At 42.6% G+C, this 19,555-nt stretch overlaps 1 protein-coding gene across 3 annotated transcripts in view; it reads left to right on the top strand.

Moving 5' to 3' along the window:
- Positions 1-3,428: 3,428 nt before the first annotated feature.
- Positions 3,429-19,555, top strand: part of USF3 (upstream transcription factor family member 3) — a 35,868-nt gene continuing 19,741 nt past the window's right edge. The window contains exons 1-3 of one of the 3 annotated variants that reach the window (XM_027730251.2): positions 3,429-3,507; positions 16,486-16,558; positions 18,527-18,591. In XM_027730251.2, the coding sequence (XP_027586052.2) occupies positions 16,544-16,558; positions 18,527-18,591 (80 nt within the window). In that variant the 5' untranslated portion in view covers positions 3,429-3,507; positions 16,486-16,543. Of the gene's footprint in view, positions 3,508-3,536; positions 5,185-16,485; positions 16,559-18,526; positions 18,592-19,555 lie in introns of those variants that run through there. The other 2 variants (XM_027730252.2, XM_027730250.2) reach the window with 2 other exon arrangements.

Below are 19,555 nucleotides of genomic sequence, written 5' to 3'. Positions count from 1 at the left end.
CAAAGCTGTTCTGGTTCTACAGGGAGTTACACTCCCCTCACTGCTTTCAAAACTTGGGTATTTACAGGGCCCCTGTAATGATTCGAGGTGTGCTATTATCTCTTAGTTACAACAGTTTACCTTGTTACTGATACGATTACTTCAAGAACAATTACCACATCAGGATCTAGTGAGTGATGAGTAAGTCAAGTCATTCCCTTCATTTGAAAAACTGGGATTCTTGCTTTTTTTCCCCCAGTGTGTATATCACCATATTGACCTGTACTGGAAATGATTTGCTGTTACAATGCCCAGTCACTCAGCATTAGAAGGTTCACTTGTCACTCCTCATTCTTAATACTTTTTCACCTCACTATTTCCTTTTTTAAAACGGTGTTCAGGAATATAGACCCCAGCACAAATGTTTGACTCCACTGCTGACCTTTCATTACTGTGAAAACTGATCTTTTACTCTATCTATGCCCTGTGATTTCTGTCTTTTAATCAGTTTGCTGTCCCTGTGAGGATACTATCCTCTGATCCTGCAGTATCTTAGATTACTTAAAAGATCCCTGTCCAAAAGCTCTGAAGTCCTTTTGAGTATCTACCAAACCAAGCTGTCAGGTGAGTGTTGTGATCTGCGTCTGGCAGTATAACTTTCCTTTCCATGGGGGTTCTCCAAGCCTATTCAACCCATCTAATCCAGATGCTTTGTATGGGACAAATGACTTGCCTTATGCTCTTTTTCTCTTGCCCCTAAAGAGGATCAGTTCAAATAGATAATGGAAAGGTTACTCTATCCCTCTCTCTTTATTCTGCTTTCTTTCCTCCTCCCCAGTGCTTTAATACTGCAAAAGCATTCAGTTTTACTACCATATTGCCTGAAGGCATTGTGGCAACACGAGCTGAAGCTCTCTAGGCCGCAAGAAACTCCTGCACTGGGGAAAGACATACTGATCTGTGTTCTGATTCCCTGTCAGCTGCTGTATCACATCATACAGACTGGGGCCAGTACTGCTCACTGAATTGAATCCAAACCTCACTACAGCCAAGAATTTAAAAAAACAAACAAACAAACAAACAAAACAAAACAAAAAACAAACAAAAAAAACCACGCTCAAGTTCTTGGTTAAGACTATCTGAAATATGGCTGCAGAAACTCTTCACCTGTCACATAAACACCAAGTTACCTATTTAATGTAAAGCTTTTCTAAGCATTTGTGCTGTTTGTTTCGGCTTAAGCATCTTGCCATATAATTGCAAGTCTGTATTCTCCAACAGAAATAGGCTGCTGATACTTAGCAGGTTCCTGTTGTACGTGACTTCACCTGTGGAGTTTCGCCTGCTGCTGGATTTTTGCCACTGTGTTTCAGATGTGTTCTGGTGTTGACAATTTATGAGCTCAAACACTCTAGAGCATTACAGGGTGGCAGAAGGTAAACTTGGTTTTACTGCTTTGGACAAGAGGTGCCTTTTACTAAAAATTTCCACCAAAAAGGCACACTACCCTTTAAAGAGGAAAAAACCTTCAATTTATATTGGAGTACATTGATGGAGCAGTGGTATTTCAGATTTTGTCTTCCAGTTTGGTTGTGTCATATCAGAACTAAAGATTATTAAAACCAAAAAAGTGCATTTAAATTTATAATTTACACTGTGAAGCTGCTATTTATAGTAACTTTAGAATTTCTCTGCAAAACCAGCTTGGGCCTTAACGTTCTTCACAGCTGGGGTGCACTTCGTGTCAGCTGCAAGGTTATTTTGCAAGCAGCAGCTATTAAAAATAAACTGGTTTGGGTTTTTTAGCATCTGATTGCTACTATGACTCATTTCAGCAGCAGAATAGTTCTTGGACACTGCTTCAGAAACTTGTCCCTGCTCTGTATTGTATTTTAGGAAGGTATATGGCTGGGAAAAAGGTATCTATGTTTTCCACAAAGCCCAAACATCACAGCTCTGCGTTTTTAGGTTGTCTCAGAAAGAAGAGACCCTGCAAGCTCCATTATCGCCTACAGGTAAGCAGAGGTACCATGACAAAGGTGGGATTGTTCAGCCTGGAGAAGAGAATGAGTGGAGACCTCATGGCAGCCTTCCAGTATCTGAAGGGGGCTACAAGGAAGCTGGGGAGGGACTCTTGTCAAGAACTGTAGTGACAGGACAAGGGAGCAATGGGTACAAATTGAAAGAGGGGGAATGTAGATTAGATATTAGGAAGAAATTTTATACTGCGAGGGTGGTGAAGCACTGGCACAGGTTGCCCAGAGAGGCTGTGGATGCTCCAACCGTGGAAGTATTGAAGGTCAGGTTGGAGCACCCTGGTCTAGTGGCAGGTGTCCCTGCTCCTGGCAGGGGGATTGGAATGGGAGGGTCTTTAAGGTCCATTCCAACCCTTTATCATTTTATGATGTGCTTATAAAATGCAGTTTGTACTTGTAAAACACATCTGATAAGAGTTCCAGAAAATAGCTGTGTCAGGACATCCGTGGAAACACAGAGGTGAGGCTGGAAATAGGAAGATCCCTTATAAGGGCTGGTGATTGAATCAGGTGTCGGCAGGAAGCACAAACTGAGGTAGTGGGGAGTTGATAGTGGCCCAGAGTCCCTAATTTAGCGGCTACAAAACAACGCTTTCCTTAAACTCTGATTTAACTCACGAGGAAGGCGGATGGAGCCCCTTCCTCCCCCCGAAGGAAGTGTGAGCACAGCGCGGGACAAAGCCTTGTGTAAAAACACCTGTGAAGGGATCAGCCGCAGCAGAGACCTTGGAACAGCCCAGTCGCCGGAGGTGGTTGGGCTCCCACCAAAACAGCTCGCTGGCATCCAGGATTTGGAAAATCTTTACCCAGCTCCCAGTTCCTGTCCCGATCGCTGCTGGCCGGGTCGCAGGGCGCTGTTTCAGTGTCGGGGGGAAGGGCGGCGCTCCGGTGACTCTTGGCCCCTTTACCCGCGGCCCCTTTACCCGCAGCCCCTTCGCGGAGTTTTCTTCCGAAGCGCCGTGTCCCCGCTCGCCGCCGCTCTGGCAGGGCGGCACTTTCGCATCTGAAGGCAAAACCCACCCACGCATTAAGTGACTCACAGCAGTTTCCCCCCCGGGGTCGGCCCTGCCCCTTTAAGAGCTCCCGCCCGTCCCCCCTCGCGCTCTGTCCGCGCCGCTCATTGGCCGCCTGCGGTGCCGCTCTCCGCCGGTTCCTGTTTCGGCCAACTTACCTTGTTGACGCCAGTCTCGGCCTCCCTGGTCTTTGATTGGCCCGCGCCGCCAATGTTTGTGGCGGCGATTGGCCCGCGCCAGCCCGGCCACGCCCAGTTGAGGGCGAGCGACGTCCTCTCCGATCTGCCTGCCTCTGATTGGCCTCCGGGGCTCACCCTGCGCGCGGCGATTGGTGTCGGCGCGGGCAGCAGGGTGGGCTGCGCGGGCGGGCTGTGGCGCGGAGGCGGTGGCGGCGCTGGCGCGGGGTGTCCGTGTCCGTGTCCGCCCGGCGGAGGATGGTCCCGGCGCTGGGGCCGCCGCGGAGCGCGCCTGGCCCGACCGTGAGTGCGGGGCTGGGGCCGCCGGCGGCGCTCCCAAGGGGAGCGGGATGAGGGCGTGGGACGGACAGTGGGGCTGCGGCGCCGCACTGGGCCGGGGCCGCGCTGGCCCCGGGACGCCGGTGGCAGCCCCGCCGTATGGGGGCCAGTGCCCCTTTGTCCGGGCCAGCGGGGCCCGGGCAGGGGCGGCAGGTCCAGGCGGGCCCGGGCGCAGCTGGGGGGGCGCGGGCGGCCCTTGGCGGGGCGGCCCCGGACGGTCCCGGCTCGGTAGCGGTGCCCGGGCCGTGCCCAGGGAAGTTGTACCGCCGCTGCGAGCCCGGGTTGCCCCGGTGAGGTTGGTGTGTGTGGCCGGGGGAAGCAGCGGTGAAGGTGTGGAGACCGGGGTGTCCTTATCGCTTTGCAGCCTTGATGCTGTGAGACAATTGAACCGCGGTCGCCCTTCGGGGAGTTCCTTTGGGCGCTGTTCCCCGGTGTGGCATCGTCTCGTTAGCCCGGGATGCGGAATGCTCCGCGCATCCCGGCCGTGTGCCCGTGCGGTGTGACATCCCAGCCGGGAAGCTGGCCCACGTCAGAGGACACTGTACAAGCCGGCTCTTTTATTTAGAACTCGGTCACTGGAAACTAACTTTTCCTGTTGAATGTGTTTTCAGCTTGGTCTCCTAAGGAGAGAAGACTCCTTCTTTCTTCTCCTCTGCCTCCTCATTTTAGCTCTCTGTCCAATTTCAGTCACATTTGCCAGCAACAGGAGATTGAAGTCTTTAGTTTCATGGAAATTGATATCTGACACACACAGAAGGTCACACTTACTGCTCACGCTAAGGCCCAGAATCCAGCTCCTTGTGACAGAGAGCAGGGGTGAAATGAGTCCATGAACACACCTAAGGCTGGATATAGCCGTGGCACATGATGCCCATTGTCCATAGAAATCCGTAGGGAAAAGGTGGAAGTAAGACAAAGGGAATAGTGTTGTGTTGAGTTTCTGTCCATAAGGAGGTAAAATATCACAAATGTGTATTTTTGCTTTCCACATAATAGCTTGAACTTCTATTAGATTTCACCTAGACATATGATTATTAAATAATTCTAGCAGACATAACTTAATGATTGCACAGTTAAGTGTCCAGAAGTCAGGTAGTGCAACAGCTTGTTTTGGAAGCCTGATTTTAGCTTTGCTTTTCATGTACAATTCATGGGGACCATCCTATTTGTGTGATTATGTTACTGTAACAAACTGCAGTGTTGTTTATCGCTCATGAATTGTGGGCAGTAATCAGACAAATGGGAATGAAGAAACATCCTATGAGGTAATGGTTATTATAAGGATTTATAATTTTTAATTTTTTGACTTTCAATTAGTGCCATAATAATAATTTTTGGGTACATTTTGGGATGAAATAGATTTGGCAAATGAAAATACATTTGCCGCTGAATGGGAAATAAGCTTAGAAAATGTTCACGTCTTGGGCATGATTTTTAAGGTGCATGCATTCAAAATAACATCAGTTGTGCGAAACAGTACGAGAACATTGCAAACTTTGAAGTATTTGAATGTTACTTATTCCCTTAGAGACTTACTTATTCCCTTAGGATATGGATACATGGGGAGATTTTAACGGAGTAGATGAAAAATGGTGGTGGATCCTGGAAGAGTCTTGACAGCTGCAAGGAGATAATTAGGAAGTAAGTGCTAGATAGTAAGTGCTTTTTTGCTTTGATTCGTAGTTTTCCAAGTAGTGTTCTGAGGAGCTGACCAGGGATAGATTGAAGTGATTGTCGCTCAAGTGGCCCTGTGATGTGTGATTGGCATGTGTGTGCTGTGCCCATCGTGGGCTCTCGTTTGTAACTGAGGTTTAGTCATAGTCTGAGATTTCAAAGACATCTTGGGAGTAAGAAGGCAAAGATTCTGTGAATGTGTTCTGCTGACACTGCTGGCCAAGCTATTCCAGCTGCTTTTCACCTTCGTGCTTTTTTGAGCGTTGTTTGTCTGTTGTTGGTTCCCCCCCCACACTCCGTGTGCTGAAGTTGTAAGAACGCCTCCGGCTTCCACATATTGAAGTGCAATGAATTAGGTAACAAAATGGTTTGGGATAGTGCATTCCAAATATTTAAGCAGGCTTTTAATTTGCAAAGTGCCTTGATACAAGGTGCGTGACATTGTAACCAACCGTGTCCAGCTTGGATTTGAATTACTACAATGTATGGGTCGAAGATGGATGCTGTACAGGGTAGAAGAAATAAATAGACAACATAAAAAAGTCAAGGGCTGTGAGATGCTGGATTTGATAAGAACCATTCTGTGGTTTAATTTTTGTTACAGCAGTGCTTGTGGTTTTATGGTCTTGAAAATAACTTTGTAAATGACGTGTGGCTGGGGGAGGTATAAGTAGTGTAACATTTGATAGGAAGGGTTTCCCAATGAATCATGGTTATTTGCATCGTAAGAGCTTGTAAAAATACCACAAAGTCCGTGCCACTTAAAAGGGCAGTGAATACGTATCACGGTCCAAAGTTTCAGCTGAGACAGTTTTCAATTAAATTACAATATTGTGCATTGTCCTTGATGAAAATAACAGTGAAGCTGTGTGTACAAACAGGTGTTTAAATGAAAATGTTTATGTAGAACATGTACATGCATAATACCTGACAGCTCCTGACAGCTTTAATGTTCCTGGTTGTTTCATAATGGTCTTCAAGCCTCTGAAGAAGCATAACACTTGTCTCCACCCTGGTGGACTGTCTACCCATAGTATCAATGGTCATTTTATGACTTAGTTTCTGTGCTAGCATTCTTCATTGCATTTGTGTTTGTGACTTCTTTATTTGAGTTAAATCGCTCAGGAACGCATTTTCCTTCCTATTCTGAAAGGTACCAGTCTTAATGTGCAGTGGCATGGGGGGTGTGTTTGAGCAGGAGGGCTTCCTTTGTTTCAGGTTGCAGTAAGATGTATAAAGGTCTCCACTCCTTGATTAGGATACATTGTGCAGTGACCAGTTTATGTAATGCTGACCTAACTTGCTGGTTAAAATACAATTCCAGCTTTTATATGTGCATATAATGTGTCCAAAGTGTACTTTACTTTGCTACCTTACAAGTGTAGTGCTGCTGTCATGCTTTGAGTAAGCACGAAAAAGGTTCTGCTGTGTGCACAGGATTGACAAATTGTGTGTGAACTAGGATTGTTTCCTGTATGAAAAGCTGCGGCGTTAGTCTTCTAAGGTGAATGAATTACTTCTGCAACCATGACATGTGATAACAATCTCTTACATCAGCCGTACTGTGTGGCCTTGTGATTCAGATAAGAAGAAAGTAACAGGCTATTAAAATGTTTCATGCTTCCTGCTGACAAGTGCCTTTCTCACTCAGTTACCTGAACTCCTGTCAGGTTAACTGACCAAGGTGAAGATCATAAAATGAGATCAATGCCATCTGAAAGCACATCTCAGTCATGCTGGTACTCTGATACCACAAAGAATGAGTTCTTAGTCGTCCATCTCTAGTGCGGCTGGAATGATCCAAGTATGGATCTGTTAACTTACAGGTCTTAATGCAGGTTTCTCAGATCCTGTGATCCTTTTCTCTAGCTATTGGTGTGGTGGGCAGTGCCATGAGAAGATTATTGAAAACATTGTCCTTTAGCCTGCTGACAGCCTTAAAAGCAGTGTAAAGGTATTGTGGGAAGAGGAGAGCCTAAAGTTTTGCTCTTCTCCAAGTAGCTGAAGTTTAAAGTGAAAGTAATGTTGTCCTGCATCTGTCATCTGTAATGTGTGGTTGGCTTAAGGGACACAATTCATGTCAGCCTTTTGCCTTTGAAGTTGGACTCTGCTTTGCTTTCGCACATCAGTGAAGTTGTTAGATAGAAATTGAACACACTCCTTGTACAAAGAAGCTCTTTTACTCATTCACTAGAATAGCAAAATGGTGGTAGCCCAACACCAACCTACTCCAAATCAGCAACAAGGAACACCATTTCATTTTTTCACTTGTTGGAGTATCCATAATCTTGTAGTTTCAGTGTGTTTGTTCGGGAGGGTGGAGTGTGTCTGTGATCCTTTCATGAAGTAAATTTTACGTTGAAGTAATGTTCTTGTCTGGCTTCCCGTGTGAGGAGTGCCAGTGAAGTGAGGAAGAGCTACGTGTCTCAGCGTTATTTGGAAGGAGCTGGGACAGTAGGCAAGGATAACCATCTTTTAACAGATTTTTCCCATTGTTGCTATAAGGGCAATTTATTAACTAAGGAAAGTTAGGTATCTAGTTTAGCATATGTTGCAGTGTAACTTATTGACTCTATTAGCATGCAGATTTGGTAAAATAATTAATACAAGCAAAGAATTTTATTTTGCAGTGTGTCAGGTTTCAACAGTTGTCTTTCAGAGCTGTGCAGCTCACATTTCAACATAAGAAGAGTTAGGTTGAAACCTGGCTGAATGGCAGGGGCCAGAGGTGGTGATCAGTGGCACAGAGTCTGGTTGGAGACCAGTAACTGGCAGTGTATGCCAGGGATCAATACTGGGACCAGTCCTGTTGAATATCTTTATAAATTGTCTGGATGATGAGGCAGAGTATGCCCTCAGCAAGTTTGTTAACACCAAGCTGCGAGGAGTGGCTGATATGCCAGAGGGTCGTGCTGTCATCCAGAGGGACTTTGACAGCCTGTAGAAATGGGCTGGCGGGAATCTCACGCAGTTCAACAAGGGCAAAGTCCTGCACCTGGGGACGAACAACTCAGTCTGCATGGTTGTATGGTGGGGGCATCCAGCTGGAAAGCAACTTGGCAGAAAAGGACCTGGAGGTCCTGGTGGACACCAAGTTGAACGTGAACCAACAATGTGCCCTTGTGGCAAAGGTGGTGAATGGTGTCCTGGGCTGAATTTGACACGGTAGTGTCATCAGGCTGTGGGAGGTGATCCTTCCCCTGTACTCAGCACTGGTGAGGCCACACCTGGAGTCCTGTGGTGAGTTTTGGGTAACCCAGTACAAGAGAGACGTGGATGTACCATAGAGAGTCCAGTGAAGGGCCACAAAGTTAATTTAGGTACTGGAGCGTTGCTCATCTTGAGAGGCTGAGGGAGCTGTGGCTGTTCAGCCTGGAGAACAGAAGGCTCAGGGGATTCTCATTGATATGTATAAACACCTGAAAGGAATGTGAAAAAAGGAAAAGAGGATGGAGCCAGGCTCTTTTCAGTGGTGCCCAGTGACAGAACCAGAGGCTCCATCTGAACGCCAAAAAACACTTTCTTACTGTGAGGGTGACTGAGCACTGGAACAAGTTGTGCAAAGAGGTTGTGGAGTCTCCATCCTTGGAGATACTAAAAAGTTGTCTGGCCATGGTCTTGGGCAACTGGCTCTAGGTGGCCTGGCTTGACCAGATGTCTTCCAGAGATCCCTTTCAATCTCAACTGTACTTTGAGATCCTAACCTTCTTCAGAACCTAAGAAATTCTCAGAAAAGCGCATAAAACAAAAAAGTCAGTGTTTGTAGTGCTGTAGTCACATCTTGCCTACATGACCATTGTTCTGTCAATGCTGTCTTTAGGTACAACTGCAGCATTTACCATTTGTATCCAAACTATTTAAAGAGTGGTAATTTTTATTTAGTAGTGTACTGTACTCAGTCAGCATGCATGTGCGCTGTGCTTTGGAATTGCAGTTTCCCTGCTCTGCAGTATTAGCTGGGGGCAACAGCTCTGCCTTTGAGCCTCTAACCAATGGTGCCCATAACTCTTGCACACCCTTTCTTCTGTCTTGCTCTTCGTGACTCAAGTTCAAAATTTCTCTTGGAGGGAGCTGTTGGGTACTTACCTAGTGTCCATGTTCACTTAAATGAAAGTGAGAGCCAAGGACATCTTGGGATTCTTTTTGTTCAAGTCTGTGATCAAAAGTGATACTCAATCTCAACAGCTGCTGATTTGGATTTTTAAGTATTGCCCTTATCTGAAGCAGTGGTGTCTGTCAAGGTCATGTTTTTTATACTTCCTGTGGCTGGCAAGATGTAGGGAGTCCCACTTCTAAATTGTTTCAAGGCTTTACAGTCCATCTTACTCACTTTGTCTGTGATTTTTCTGTTTTATTCTGGGTGAGGAATGGGAGGACCCTGTATTTCCTAGTCTGGAAACCATATGAGCTATCCCTTGCTATGGAGATCTCCCACTTCTAATTTCACTTTAAGGTATTCTTGCCAAGTCAGTCTTTGGTGGCAATAGGGAGGTAATTTCAAACGGTTATGGAAAAACAAGATGGAGGTATGGCATTTTAATTTTATGAAATTATTTTTTTAATTAATTAAAACTTGCAGGATCATGGTATCAGTCTGTTCCTTCCCTTTATCTATTAATTTCAGACCTCTGCAAAGTAGTGAGTTGGAAATCTGGTTTTAGTTTCTTCTCCGTTGTCAGTGCTAAATATCTGCAGTAGTGTTATTTGGTTTTCATAGTGCTTTCAGAACTACTTAGTTAGCCCTGATAGCTCATGTATAGTCATTCTGCTAAGCTAAATGAATAGTGCCTAAAGTGATGGAATTACTGAATTAAGGTTTCCTATGGATTTGCACCTAGTGGTTCCATTTTCTTGTGTCTTAACATATGTTGATCTTGCTTTTAAATTTCCTCTTTGAAAGTGTTAAGAAAGTGCCTGCTTTCGCTGGTCATCTGGGCTCAGTTATCTTTAGTTTGGACCTCTCTGTTAAACGTAATTGAAAAAGTTTGCAGCTTTATCCCTGCTATTATTCAAAACTGTCAAACATCCAGATCATAAGATGAGTCCTTTATTCCTGGAACTGAAATAATTGCCCAGTGGACCCACTGTCTATAGAAAAAACCTCTTATTGCATTGAGGTTGTGAAGGACCTAAGACCTTTTGTGAATAGTCTGGATATAAAATGTACATTGCAAAATTGTGGGGGTTTTGTTGGATTTGGGGACAGAGTGTGTGTGTGCTTGTTTTTTAAAGCTCATTAACATGGAATTAGGGAGTGCATTTGATCAGTTTATACATTAAAACTGAAATACTGTTTTATTTTACCTTCTACTTCAGCCATTTCTGCCCTTAGCCCCATTAAGATTCATAAGGAAATCCTTCATTCTGGAAGAACAGTATTTGTAACCAAATCTCAGGATCGATCTCTTCTCATATTGGAGAGGAGCTTTGTAGTAAAGACCCATAGAATATTGCTTCCTGTATCACGAACCCTCAATGAGTTCTTTGTGTAAGATTTCTCAAACCCCAACCCTATAAAATATTCAAGAACTTGCCTGTGTAGTCCTTTGTGCTGAATGACTTACATCTGAAAAGATGAATGAAAAAATTTGACACACAAACTCTCTGGCTGCCCTACACATTTCAGCTCTAGAATATTTTGCACTGCTTGTTAGTAGGATCCTCAGGAGAGAGTGGCAAGCCAGTTTAGCATGTGTCTGACATAGCTGTCAGAGGATCAGTTGATACCTCCTCGAGACTGTGTGCAGTTTTATAAACAGACTACGTGAGGATCCTTTGTAGTTGCAGAACAAAAAGAGCTCAGCTTAAAACCAAACCAATGAAGCAAAGAGTAGTATTCTGGCTATATCATTGTAGCCAAAGTGTATGTTTTTATGTTGTAGTTCTAAATTGGTTATCAGGCCCCGTGATGAGGTACTGTTCTTTGAATAGAGATTTCATCTGTAGATAAGGTCACATCAGAAAGCAGAATTAGACTGGCTCCCACTGGAACAGGTTGCCTAGGGAAGTTGTGGATGCCCCATCCCTGGAGGTCAGGTTGGATGGGGCTCTGAGCACCCTGGTCTAGTTGAAGGTGTCCCTGCCCGTGGCAGTGGGGTTGGAACTAGATGATTTTTAAGGTCACTTCCAATCCAAACCATTCTATGATACTGTGATTCTGTGGCTTATAGCTTCTACATTTGTCCAGTTGGTCTTTGGTGTTTCAAATACGGCTTTCATATGTGGATGAATTCCTCAGTTATAAATAATTATCTTGGTTGCAGTATTGAGAGACCATGATGACTTACATGTTACAGCTTTTTTTCAGGAAAAGAATTCTTTGTTCTTTAGGCAACACACTGCTGTGAGGTTTGGCTCACCAACAGATGCTCTTGCAGTGTGAGAGCACTCACTCAGCCTCAGCCATGGTGCAGGCAGTCTTTGTCATCTAGTGCAGGTAACCTAACCCACAGAGAAGTGATGACCCATATCAGGAGGAAGTTGTCTGCAATTCACTTGTATCCCTTAGCTTTCACCATCAAAACAGGCTTGTGACTCCTTTGTCAAGCAGAGCATAATTAGATACCTGTCTTCTCTTTGAAAATGATTTACTGTTTTGAAGTGTACTGTGGATCATGGGGTGTAGAAAGCCAGGGAGATGAGCACCGTCTTGCAATGTAGAGACAGTCCTCATACTTTCTCACTTCCTTCATGGAATTGGCATGTGGTAACTTGTGAATCTTAACACACTACATGGAGAACATGGGGATCATGAGGATTTCCCTGGTCATTCATTTTTAATTTCCTAAAGAAAAGAGTGATGTTCCCCTTATTTTGATCTAAAGTGGCTGAAGATGCTCTTTGGGGTGACAGCTCTGGTCTTTGTGATTCTAGCTTGTGTACTGGTTGTGTAATTACAGCTCTTTAGCTCCCAAATGCCTGCTTCCCTATAACAATTCATCCAGATGACACAGGAGATAGTTCACTGAGGCATCTTCCTTTGCTTGCACTGTGCCACTTCAGTCTATTTGTAGTAAGTACCAAGATCATCTGCATAATGTGTGAGGGTGGCAGCAGCTCACATCTGGGTGCAAAATATCTGGAGATACCTCTCCTTAAATACTTTCCAGACCATAATCAGTGAGTAAAAGACTTAGTTCAGTGGATATGATCTCTCTCTCTCTCTGCCTCTCCTCTAAGGTTTAAAAATAAATTACTTAGGAACACTTGAGGGGCAACAATAGTAGACCAAGAAGAATAAAAATGAGAGGTGGATCTTCAGTTAGAAAAGTTTCTTTTTTTTTTCCTTCTGAGGATTCTTAAGCAGATCTGGTCAGGATTCCTCAGAATGACCCTACACCTATGCTGTCCTGAAACTGCATGTTAGTTAATGACCACCAGCAATTATGTCTTTGATATTATGAAAATTACAAATGAAAACAAAACCTAATGTAGATATAAGGGAATATCACTTGAGTGATAACCCTGCTTCTTCCTTCAATGCTGTTACAAAAAAAAAAAGACATTTTCTTTGTAATTCTTTTGCCTGTGAGCCTTACTAAAACTTTATTGCTTTAAGTCAGCAGAAGGAAAAATACCAGTGTTTTTGAGTTTAGATAGTACAAACATAAGAAGTAGAGAAAAAATTGTAAAAGCAGTGAAGTTTTTTTCTATTTGTTATTTGCAAACATCTTTAAAAAAAAATTGCCCTGTGTAATAAGTTTTAGCTTATTTGTATTGGTTTCCTTTTCCTAACTTTTGCAGAAGCTCTCAGAACAGCCTGGTTGCCCTGGGAAACTCTCAGCTGGTTTGCATCACGAAAGTGGATTCTATGAAAAATCGAGAGAGCTCCCTCCTGCCCTTTAATCCCTCATACCTCTTCCTCGGCAAAAGGTGGAACATGTTGTGCTGGAGCAGAGCCAGCTGATCAGCCAGTGCACACGTGCTGCAGAGTTGGTCACAGACCCAGCTGTATCCAGATCTGCAGTGTCAGCACTGACCTCACTTCTCCTTCTCTGCTCAGTCCCAGGTTTTTGTAAACATCTGGGACTTCATCTCTTTGAGGGGTTCAATTTAGGTCAGTCAGTGGGCCCAGCTGTGCTGTGAGTGGATTAAGGGACACAGTAGCAAGAAAACCTTGATTTTTTCAGAAACCAAACTGAAAGATATCCAAGGGACTTTCACCAGGAGTAATAGCCCTTTTCATTTTCCTGTGTGGTAGTCATAACAGATTAATGTGGTAGGCAACAGTAGTTGGTATAGGTAGGTAACAATCACAAAGGTAAGCTTTGGGTTATGTTTCCTGCAATCATTTTATTAGGCAAATACAAAATTAAAATAGAAGCGTTCCAAGGGAGGGAGTAAAAAAAAAGGCAGTAAATCGTGTGTCTTGATCGCAAGGGCACCTTGCTTGTGATTAAAAGCTTGGATTAAGTCCCTGATTGAAGCTAGCCTTGTTCTAAAACATGCGTGGAGGATTGGAAAAGTGAGCTCCAGGAGTTGCTTGAATGAAGAAGACACTGTCTTGCAGGAAAAAAGCATTTGAGTAGTTGTTTTCTGTGTCTTGGAACTGATCTTAGCTGTAAATTAAGGCTAACTTCACGAGGTGTACCAAACCAGTAAGAACTGTGAGATTGTAGCAATGTAACAGCATGAACTTCCTGAAGTATTTTAGGAGGAAGAAAGATTTGGACTGCTGGTAGTTTTACAGAATATGTGCAGCTGCATATTAAAAAGGTTCTTTCTACCTCATGCAGAAGAATGGAATAGCTTTGCTAATTTGAGGAGGGCTGAAAGGTAACAGATTGGAATTATTATTTTCTTTTTAAAAATGAATAGTAAGTTTGGAAACAGTTCCTAAATAAGGAGTGAAAAATAATGCCAAATAAAATAATCTAAATTAACTTTTTCTTAAATCTGGTCAGTGCATGTTTTGACGAAACGATTTCATAAAATTTGGTGAATAATACCTGCAAAGATGGGTGGTAGAAAAGAAGATACTTAAACAAATTGGTTTTAAGTTTTATACCCTATGTTTCTGAACTGTAGAGGAGATTAAATTATTTTAAACTTAAATCTTCACAAAGTATCTTTTTATTTCTGGGGTTGACATTGCATTTAAATTAAAATCAATGTTTTAGGTTGACATTGTATTGACATAAACTACATAAAGCTTGAGGAAACCTTGATACTAAATAAATATAAGTGTTGACTTGCTTCTCTTTACCTGTCTTTAGAATTTGGGATTTGCTACATACTCTCTGCAGAAGACATTCAGCTGAGTTAAGTGAGCGTATTTCATGAGGAAACTTAAAATACACTTGCCTCTGAGCTTATAAAGCAAAAACACGTCTTTTGCTTTAGAGAATCAGTGGAGTCTCGCTGTGAAGAAGCCATTGTCAAAGCTCTGGTGATACGACAGCTGAGGGGAAGAAATGGAGACAGTGTAACCATTATTCATTAGCCCTCAGAAGTCTCCACCTAGGCAGCATTTTTCTTTTCAATTCGCAAAGCCCATATTTTTAGCAGCTCTTAAGAAAACCACCTTCCTGGTGTTGCCAGCTCTGATGGTTTTGTGGAGTATCAAGCAAAATGCAAAGATTTTTGTCTTTATAGTATAAGAATAGCAAAAAACAAGTTCACCCTATTCCTTACGGTACAATCTATCAGTAGAAACCCCAGAGCTGTATACAAGTGTTGCTTAACAAACTTAACCACCTCTTTTCAGTGAAACTTGAAATAAAGTAAATGGTTAATTAGATAGCCTTGTTTCTTTTTACCAATCCCACAAAAGTGCTTTGAAACTTTTGTGGAAACATTGGTTGAATGGCAAACTTTGATAAACTTGACTTGAAGTAATTCCACAGTAAAGTGAAGTTAGAATAACAGTCATTGCATTCCTATGCCCTGTCTTCTGTATGAAATGGGCTGTAGATCCCAGTGGGCTTGAAATACAGACTTTAAGTTGTTTATATTTGTGAGGCTTATACACTTGATGTGTCAGCAACTAGCTTGAAATGTGCAGGGAACAGCATCACTTGGAAGAAGCTTATTGGCATAATTTAAAAAAAAGGGCAGAGGAGAAAGAAAGAAGTGGGATCTTTGACATGTAATAAGGACTGCCCATCCTTTCTCGGGATCAAAAAATAGTTAGAAGCTGTATTAATAAGTTTCCACATAAACTTCCATTTGTCTGTCTTCCTAAATACTATCTACAATGTATTGCTGAATCATTTAGGCATCTGCTCAGAGAAAGAAATAAGGCAGTTGGAAAATTGTGTAGATCGTGACTTTGGCAGAAAGGGATGCTGCTATGAGGAATAAGAACTTTGCTGAGGAGACACAGACTGTGGGCAGAAGAAGCCTAAATATAGGAGTATGGAGAACCCATGTCAGGAGGGAGAAGTGGGTGCTGTGACTCAGGGCAGGGGGAAGATGGAGTTGTGAATGTGTTCTGGACTGTGCAGGGAGAAGCAAGGGGAGTCAGAGCAGCTGTGTCTGTTCTGGAAGAGGGTATTTTTGGGTGGATGCTTTTTACACCCTTTACCTTCACACAGTTGTGCTTTATCTGTAGCCCTGCATGGTAGCTGGCCATCTAAATTCACATTAATGTTTTCTGTATTAAATACATTGTAATACAGATATAGTCATTTGGTTCTCAAGTTGTATGAATTTGCAACATTAAAAAAATATGGTTGCTTGATGAATACATTATTCTTTCAAAAATGCTAAGTTTTCCAAAACTAAGACCTCCTTTATTTTTTTGTTCTGATTTCCAGCATATTTACCATAGTCTGGTGATACACAATAACAGATACATCACTCTGTCTGTATAGATGGTGCAGAAGTCAAGAAACAGGGGGTATGACTGCCACAAGATGCAATCCAGCATCTTCCTTTTTCTAAGCATGTTTGTGAGCCTTGTTGTACCAGAACTATGCCCATGTACTCTGTGCTCACATCCTCACTAAATAGAAACAGTACTTAGCATACACTAAATGAAATTGCCCCCTTGAATAGCTATTTCACCCGATACACAAGGTATTGTCTCAGTGATGGATACATGAGAGTGTAGTGTTACCAGGTAGCTGCTCCTGGCTTTTCTGGTAGCCTTAATGGGTATAAATTCTGCTGGGCTGCTTTGGCACAACTGGAAAAACCCTGCTGAATCGAGGTGTGCTGACCTCAGTCCTTTAGTGTTCATGTGAACATCTCTGGTTGCTAACAGCATCAAAGATGCCTGGGCTCTAACCAGATCTTTTTTTTTTTTATTTTTGTTTTTATAATCAGAATCTCACATCTGCTAAACTCTCCCAGCTAACCCCTTCCTCATCACCTGATACAACGAATGCAGCTAGAACAAGTGAGTAAGTACTACTGACTGTCACCAGCTGTACACAGGAGGAATAAGTTGTAGGTGCCTTGCATGGGAAACTGGCTTCCCTGGCTTTCAGAGTTGTGAATTTTCACTAACTTGGAGGACCTGAGATACCTTCTGGATTAATCTTACCATGTATAAATGAAAACAAATTTGTTAGGGAATTGAGCTAATTAAGGTAATTTATAAGAGAGCGCAAGAAAGTGCTGAAGTTGCACCACTGCTTTCTCCCACAGTAAAAGACTGTTAACTCAGTCAGGTGTTTTCATAATTTATGCAGAGGATGGTGGGTGAGCATAGAGAAAGCAAAGTCTGTGGAGGCATGTAAATAGAAAGTGATGTGCTTCCATGGATGGGCTAGGGAGGGCTGAGGTGACTGTGTGTAGGCTGTATGTAAAATCCAGTGGGGCAGTATAATGCTGTAACTGAGATGATTGGGTCCAGTTTTGTGATGGTGTGAACACTGTTGTGTAGGTGGAATTGAATTAGGTTCCTGAAAACTTCAGGCACTTTGAGTTCCCCAGTCTGGATCTATTTGCAGGATATTGCCTCTTTGCTTTACTTTATGATTTGCCAACATTTCCCATATCTTCACAGGAATAGAGAAAGTACTTAAAGAAGTATTAGAGTGGTAAACAGCATCAGCCCTAATGTTTCTCCTCCTGTTAATCTTTACTGAATGAGAGCACTACATCCAACTGACTTTTAGAGTGTAAAGACTTGAAAGCAGTATCTGAATGCAGTTCTAGTACAATACAGATTATTGACACACACATACACACAGCGTATGCACAGAGCACTTAGTGAAGTGTATATGCTTCAGTGCTTTGGGAGCTTTGGGGCTTTCTGGTTTGTATGGAGATTATTTCTGGGGTTTGTTTTTGATGTCAGTAATGGTAGGCTCAGTTTACATTAAGAACTGCTTGGTGTTGAAAGTTATATTAAAAACCACCCCCACTTCCTTACAGTACAAACAAACAAAAATACACCCTAAAGGTATGAAGCCTGTTAAAACGAGCCGATGAGCTTTCCAGGAGGAGCCAGGGAGAGGTGAAGCCACAAGGAGGCTGAGGGCCCATGGGAAGAGTTGCAAGAGCAGGTTGGTTGGTGAGAGAATGAGCGGAAGGGTGAAACTGAATACGGAGCTCAGCTATATCAAAAAACAGATATTTTTTTCCTCTTGTCATCTACAGTACACTTCATGTTACTTTCTAAAATTCATTTCTCTGGTAGATATGTATTCATTCGTCATTTACTCAATCTCATCTTTTGTTTATTTTTATAATGTTTTATTTGTCTAAATACAGGCTACTGATGTGTTCAAGCTGACGACAAGTTAGGTGCAACTTATTAGACTGTTATGTGTAACTTTATTTCATAACTTTATTTTTAACTGAATTTTGTATATCCGAGAACGTAGGGTGTCAATTTTGGCCATTTTAAGTTGTACAGTAATTCAATATCAAGTAGGTTTTCAAATTTGCGACATTAATAGCACTCTAAATTTGTAGTTAATAAAATGTCCTCGTTGTAGCTTGTATTTTCCTTAGCATTTATGCTTTATTTAGAACTGGGAATTGAAAGCATTTTCAGTTAGAAAGGGCTGATGAGAGTTCAGCTGTTCTTCTTCCCATTCAAAAAACAATCATATACTCTAATTTTCCTTCTTGCTTCCTTAAAGTAGTTTGGATTACAATTAATTTTATATTTAAAGTAATCGAGGAAATGGAAACCAGTTCATCATGAACAGGTTTCACAAAGCACCCAGATAGGTAACGTGCTTCATTTGTAATGCTCATGAAATCAGCTGCTCTAAGTCAGGGTGATGGACTTTTGTGTACGTTGTAGGACAGCCCTGTTCTTGTGGTGAAAGGCAAGGTGATGTAACAAATGTCATGTGCTAAGAATTCAGAAGAGTGCAGGAGTTGTTAATCCTTTCATGATTTTCCTCAGGCTCTCTTCTCCAGAACCATGCCAGAGATGACAGAGAATGAGACACCTACTAAGAAGCAACATCGGTGAGTTTCTGGGGGAAAATGACTGTTTTGTAGTTTGGTAGTCTGAGATCATGTTGCACTTATGAAGTTTCCAGCTGAAAGTTTGGCAATAAGAGTATTGACAAGAAGTTCTGAAGGTTGACTAGGGTTGATCCAAAAGTTTGGGAATTATGGTTGCAAAACTCCCTTTCTCTCTTGCCCTGTGTATGCCAAACTATTTGCAGAAGACTTGTCTACCTGGGTCACCTGAAAAAAGAGATTCTCTGATTATTACACTGACTACTCTGATGTGTCGCCGCCCTGGTTGGAGTGCAGCCTGTGTTACTGCGGAGGCTCCTGGTAGATATTAGGGGGTAACTATACTCACTTTGACAGAGTAACTTAGATCTCTTCCTCAGCTCCCAGTGGAATCTGGATCTTACACTCAAACCTCTGCTGGAACTCAAAATACATCTTGAGGTTGTACAGCAACTCTATGACCAAAATTGGTAACAAAGTAACTTGGCACTTATTACAACTTTTCCTGGTTTTCATTCCTTTTAGTAACATGTTGATCTAATTAATACCTGATTGGTAGGGAAGTGCTTCAGTCCACAGTTAAATGCAATGTTCATCTTATGCTAGGTGACCATGTAGAGTATGATTTATGATTAGGAAAAGCTCAGAGAGAACACTGATTTGTCCTACAGAAAGTTTTTCGGTCTTTATGGATTTTGTGACTCTTTCTTACCCCACTAATAGAGCATTTTGTATTCTGTATTGGTAATGTGAATCAAAGGGCAGCTGGGTCTCTTCAATCCTTATATTCTTGTGCATATTTAGTATGTATGATCATCTTAGTGGATGTCTCCAGGTCTGACCATCTGCAGTAACACTACTGTCCTGTAATCATTGTCTAAATTACTCTGGATGCCCTCTACTTTTGGTGAGTTACTTGAAATAAAAAGGATACGTGCCTCATAGAAATCACACATCATCCACATGT

Source organism: Pipra filicauda, unplaced genomic scaffold (assembly GCF_003945595.2).
Source record: "Pipra filicauda isolate LSUMZ 115617 unplaced genomic scaffold, ASM394559v2 scaffold69_size3009148_pilon, whole genome shotgun sequence".
In the NCBI taxonomy this organism is placed as follows: Eukaryota; Metazoa; Chordata; class Aves; order Passeriformes; family Pipridae; genus Pipra; species Pipra filicauda.
The sequence above is the reverse complement of the archived record's forward strand: the minus strand, read 5'-3'. Positions and strand labels throughout refer to the sequence as shown.